Source organism: Macadamia integrifolia, unplaced genomic scaffold, assembly GCF_013358625.1.
Source record: "Macadamia integrifolia cultivar HAES 741 unplaced genomic scaffold, SCU_Mint_v3 scaffold_157A, whole genome shotgun sequence".
Taxonomy (NCBI): domain Eukaryota; kingdom Viridiplantae; phylum Streptophyta; class Magnoliopsida; order Proteales; family Proteaceae; genus Macadamia; species Macadamia integrifolia.
In genome coordinates this window covers 99,762-105,277 of record NW_024870625.1, presented here as the reverse complement: position 1 = coordinate 105,277, position 5,516 = coordinate 99,762, and the positions used below count along the sequence as shown (strand labels likewise).

At 36.1% G+C, this 5,516-nt stretch overlaps 1 protein-coding gene across 1 annotated transcript; it reads right to left on the bottom strand.

Moving 5' to 3' along the window:
- Window positions 1-242: 242 nt before the first annotated feature.
- LOC122070915 (probable disease resistance RPP8-like protein 4) lies at window positions 243-2,707 on the bottom strand. The gene is made up of 2 exons (XM_042635162.1): window positions 783-2,707; window positions 243-646 (listed from the first exon to the last, which is right to left on the bottom strand). Exons 1-2 carry the CDS (start codon window positions 1,365-1,367, stop codon window positions 632-634), a joined length of 600 nt encoding a protein of 199 aa, XP_042491096.1. The 5' UTR covers window positions 1,368-2,707; the 3' UTR covers window positions 243-631.
- Window positions 2,708-5,516: the final 2,809 nt, after the last annotated feature.

Here is a 5,516-nt window from a genome sequence, read left to right as displayed (position 1 = left end):
GGGATTATCTAATTGCACATTTATAAATGGATTTTGAACCTTTACCAAAAGAAAAGAAAAAAATTGTACTTAAACTTATAACATTATTTTCATTGTGTTTATCTTATTGTGTAAAGTTCCTTTAATCAACAATCAAAAAAGATTTCAAAGTGATCTGAAAGTGTACTTGTCATAATGTTATTGTCTCACAAATATTTCGAGTAAACATGTGAAATAATAAAATTTTACTCTCACCTAAAGAAGAAATGTGTTATTAAGAAGACAGAAAAATAAGGTTACAAATTAATTGACCTATAAGGGTGTCAATAAGAAAATCCCTCATTGAATAGAAATGTACCGAAATCTATTTAACAAAATAATCCATTAGGTACCTATGCCATGCGAGATATAGTGATATGAAGAAGTTCACAAACGGCTTGTGTTTGGTCTTATAATTCTCTTTGCTTCAGCCAAATTAGACCTCTTTTCATGATAAAGGTTCAGAGAGTAATTCGTTGATTGAAACAGTTTGGTATATTATAATCCTTTGGGAAGTGTCATCCATCATGAACAATGGAAATGGAGGCATTCCAAGCTTGGCTGCCATAGTTTAAGATACGAATCCATTTGTAGATGTCGGAAGTAGCTCATATTACTCCAATGTGACCTGCAATTTAGTACACAACATAGCACATTGAGTTTGGCCTAATCCAGTAAGCCTTCTGTTAAATGACCATCTTAAAAAGAAGAAAAAAAAAAGCATGAAAAGTAAAACCAATTTACATTCTAAAGAAAAATTTTACCCATGTTAATGCGGATGGAGAGAAAAAATGCTTTTGGGGGATGTGTTTGATCTTGTTATTTTCTTTGCCTCCACCAGGTTTCAACTTCTGTTCAAGATCTGGGTGCAATGGAAGCATCTGCAATACTTTTAGCGTGGTAACATATTGCAAGCCTTCTGGAAGACTCATCAATCTTGAACAATTATGGAAGTTAAGGTATGCTAAGCTTGGCAATGCCTCCTTTTTGATCTCAGTCCATTCAAATAGATTTTTTGAAGTGATTATGAGTGCCTCTAGCTTTGGAAATCCACCCACCAGACGAAACTCCTTGCCTATTTGTTTGGTGTCGCAGGCATTAATCAAATTTAGATGGTTTAAGTTAGGAAGAAACTGAAGTACAGAAATTGCTTCCTCAGGTAGAAAGGAATTGCCTAATTTTAACTTAGTGAGGCTCACCATGGAACCGATCCAATCAGGAAGATCAACTAGACGCCCGCATAAGCAGAGTTCTGTCATAAACAGTGGGGGCGAAAACGGGTTCAATGTGGGCAACATTTTGTCATCTTCACCAAATATAGTCAGACAGAGGAGTCCTCTCATATTCATAATACAAGCAGAGTGCTCACTGGCATGTTCTTGGGATACATCATTCAATTCCAGTTCTCTGAGTTGAGTCAAACTAGTGAACTCTTCGATGATGCCAGGTCTTAGGAATTAAGCAGTTAACTCTGGAGGTTTGTTAATATGCCTATACCTGTGGAGACTTTTATTTCATTCTTTGGCAACAAAAGGTGCCTCAACTAGAGAAGATTCAGAACACTACTTGGCAATACCCTCAGCATTCCAAGCCATCTAATATCCAAAGTTTGTGTGTTTTGAAGATTTCCTATGCTCTCTGGAATTTCATCCAGTGCTGAACTTCCTAAGCCTAGGTACCTCAACTATATAAGATCTCCTATTTCTTCTGGTAAGCTCTTGATTTTAAGAGCCTCCAAGTCCAAAACCCTCAAAAACTTTAAGGTATACAAGGCACTTCTAATGGAGGCCCAGTGGTCATCACGAATTCCATTATACCAATACTCATGTGGAACTAATCCTTTAGAATAAATTCCCTTGGCTGGAATGACAATTAATGATCGAATTGGTTGATCATTCAAGCTTGTTGTGACAATCTCACCGTGATAGTGGATCCAAACAATGTGTAAACCCTGAGGAAAATTAGAATCTGAAGCCAAATTCAGATTTTCTCCTTGATGCAGCTTAAGTTGAAAGATTCTTTGATAAGGGTCAACAACTTTGAGTTCATACTCAAAGCCGATATGAACTTGAAGCATTCCATGGTCTACCAGTTCATTGATATTTTCTTCAGCTATATCCTCCATGACTTCCCCTGCTTTTTTTTGCAACATACCTTCAGCCACCAATAGCCTAACCAACTTTCCTCTACTTATCTCAGGGTAAAGAGAACAGTAGAATAAGCAGTATCTGAGATAAGAAGTCAAGTTTCTATAATTCAATACAAAGGGATCAAGAGATTCCTCACCAGAAGAACTTTTCTTTTCTGTTTCTCTTCCAATGAGGGTGGCATGTTGAGTTGAGACCTTTGGCCTGAAAATATTCAGGCAAGATGTTCATCGATCTTCTCTAATTCACAGCAAAACTGCACAATTGAGACTTCCTGATCAGACACATCTTGACTTCTAATCGTGGTGACATATTGATCGGTACAAATGTCTGCATTTTGTATTGTTTCTATCAAATCGCTCTCCCAATTGCAAACCAAACCATCTTCATGTTTGCTGCCACATCCTTCCCCAGGAAAGCTTCCAATCTCTTCAAGTCTGTTCTGCAGCTTTTTTATTTGATCTTGCAGACCTGGAGAAGCTTCATTCTCTTGCAATATTAGAGAACTCAATCGTTGGAGAAAGGATTTCACAAAGGCTTCTGCCATCTCTTATCTATTTTAATTAGGATAAGAAAGAAGAAGCTTTCTTGGTTTATAAGAACACAGGAGGATTGTTTTTCGAGGTGATTATGATTCAAGGTTATCATTCATCATTTTGATCTTTCAATAATATATCCTCTCAAAAAGTCTTAAGTCACCCTGAAAATGATCGTCCATGAACTTCTAATGTTACTAATATTATAAAAATTGACACAGAATTTACCAAAAAAAAAAATTGACACAGAACGTGTGTACCTGTTTGATTGTGTATATAGAGAACTCAGATAGAGGAATCATTTATATGGTTTGTTTAGTTTAGTGTGATTTGGTCCCCATTTACCCAAAATAAAATTCATATTAAAATAAAAAGAGAATTAGAAATTTGTTATGCTCCTACCTATTTGGACACACAAATAAAAAAGCATTTGGTTGACGATTTATTGAGGGGAGAGGTTCCCCGCACGATGTCTGTGGGCAATTTGGCACCAATAGGTGGCAGTTGACAGATCATCTCATAAAGGTCATTTATGAGGAAAGGAGAATGGGGACAACGGATGGGATGTGAGAAGACGTGCACAAGAATCTATATTGGCCCGTTTGATTTTATATCTCTTGTTTCTGTGTCTAGAAATAATAAATTAAGAAACGATTTTTTGGAATTACAAAAAGGTGTTTGATTTTTCTGTTTTTCAAAACGTTTTCAACAATGTAGTCGAGTTCAAAACATGAGTGAAGGTATGATGTTGTAAGAATGCAACTCACAAGTGAAGGCATGATGTTGGAGTTGTAGGTATGCTTCATGGATATGAGCTTCAGTAGGATAAAGGCAATCCGAAACTATGAGCTTCATACAACTAGGGTGGAATCGCCGCATTTGGATAGTGATAAGTTTCGACAATGGTTTGGGGTTTGGATAGGTTGAGTGAAGTATCGGGTTTTTTACAATTTTTGTACTCCCACTTGTTTCTAGAAACAGAAAAAATAAGTCTAACTTGTTTCTCAATTCTTGTTTCCAAACAAAGAAATATGCATAAATTTTTATTTCCTTTTCAGAAAATAAGTGAAACGAAACAGAAAAATTAAAAGGTTTTTGGTGTGTTTTTCCATTTCTGAGCAGAGAAAAAATGAAAAAATCATTTCTAGAAACAAAATCAAACGGACCCTTATGTGCCAGGCCAGAATGTTTTTCAAGTCAGATTCTGGGAATTTCCAGATTTGAAGAATCTTCAAATTCTGCTTTCTAATGACCATATCTCGTTTTTGTCTACCTTTACACTCATCTAAACACTTCTAAAGTCCGTTTCTAAAGAACAAAAAACAAAATAATACTTCTAAAGTCACTAGAGAATATGGTGGAGGTTTCCATAAGTGTTGGAATCTACCACACCCCTGTCCCAAGCCTCTTTTTTTTTTTTTTTTTTTTTTTTTTTTTTTTTTTTTATGGATTTTACCTCCATCTCTAGCCAAAGCGAATCAATCCCCTTAGAGCCAAGAAGTTCCCTAAGAGTTTTGATGAAGTATACTTGTCTTGGACGTGGGTAGCACTCTAAGCTATAAATAAGAGTTCTCTCACACATTGGAGTTTGATGGGTGCTACCACTTATTCATAGGAACAATGGAGGATGAGCGTCAATGACGGTTATGAATCTGGTGGTTACTCAAACAGGTGATCTTGGCAGGGATGCATTGAACGCGGGCTAGGCAACCCAGATGGGACAATTTATTTTTATTTTTATTTTTTATTTTTATGTTTTTTAAATATAGGCGGATCTAAATTAATGATATATTAAATATTCCAAAGGTGAAGTTAATCTACATGGATCAAAAAAAATTTGAAGAACATAGATAAGCCTTTGTTAATTAGACCAAGCAAATAAAAAATTGCCCTTCCCCCAGTGTCACCAATTTAGCGATAACCATGCCGTTACCATCAAATGCAAGGTTCTGGCTGATATACAGAGCCCACGCATCTCTGCCTCAAGTGGTGTCAGAAGAGCCTTATCAAAGGCCTCCCCTATTAGTAGACAGCCAAGGACAAGCAATCTCCATCCACCCCAAGATAAGTATCCATTAATGCTTCATGATGAAACCGATCGTCAGCAACACATACAACCACATCCACCAAACCATTAGGCATTGTTGGAGATGTACAACCAAGAACTTCACTGAAGACAAGGGGTAGAACCAGGGCAGTTCAAATATAATTTTAGTGAATTTCTCAGTTTACCCAAAAAAATAAAAAAAAAAAGAAAAAAAAAAGAAAAGAAAGATAACCTAATCATATCAAGTGGATGAAAAGGTATCTAAGGGTTTTTTTTTAGATAGAAAATAGAACCTCTTGCCGAAGAAAGAAAAATTTAAGAGGAAAGGATGGGATGAATCCACCAAGTTTTTGAAAGTCAAAATTTAAAGCCCTACAGTGAGGAAATGAACTTCTCTATTCATAGTCCTAGGGATGAAACGAAAATTAAATGTGGAAAAGTCAGAAGAAAGTAACAGAATATCATCAACTATAGCCAAAGTAGGTCAATCCAAAGATGAAGCAATGCCGTTGAGGGCACAAATAAGAGGTTGGCAATCTAAAAAAATGAGAAGATGCAGGGGCCCAAGAATATAGGCCAATAGAGGAGCATCATGCACACTTTCTGTCTACATAACTGAAGCTGAAAATCCTTAGCTAGCCTTACACTTAGCCCCAATGAAAGATTTTCCTCTATAAAAAATGATCACCGGTATCTAACTGTTTTAATGCCATTAGATTTATTCTTCTTATAAAAAATAACTTTCAGTAAGTGGTTCTAAATATGTTG

What these genes read in the sequence shown, in the direction of transcription:
- LOC122070915 (XM_042635162.1), bottom strand. Translation starts at nt 1,367, where the DNA reads ATGAATATGAGAGGACTCCTCTGTCTGACTATATTTGGTGAAGATGAC.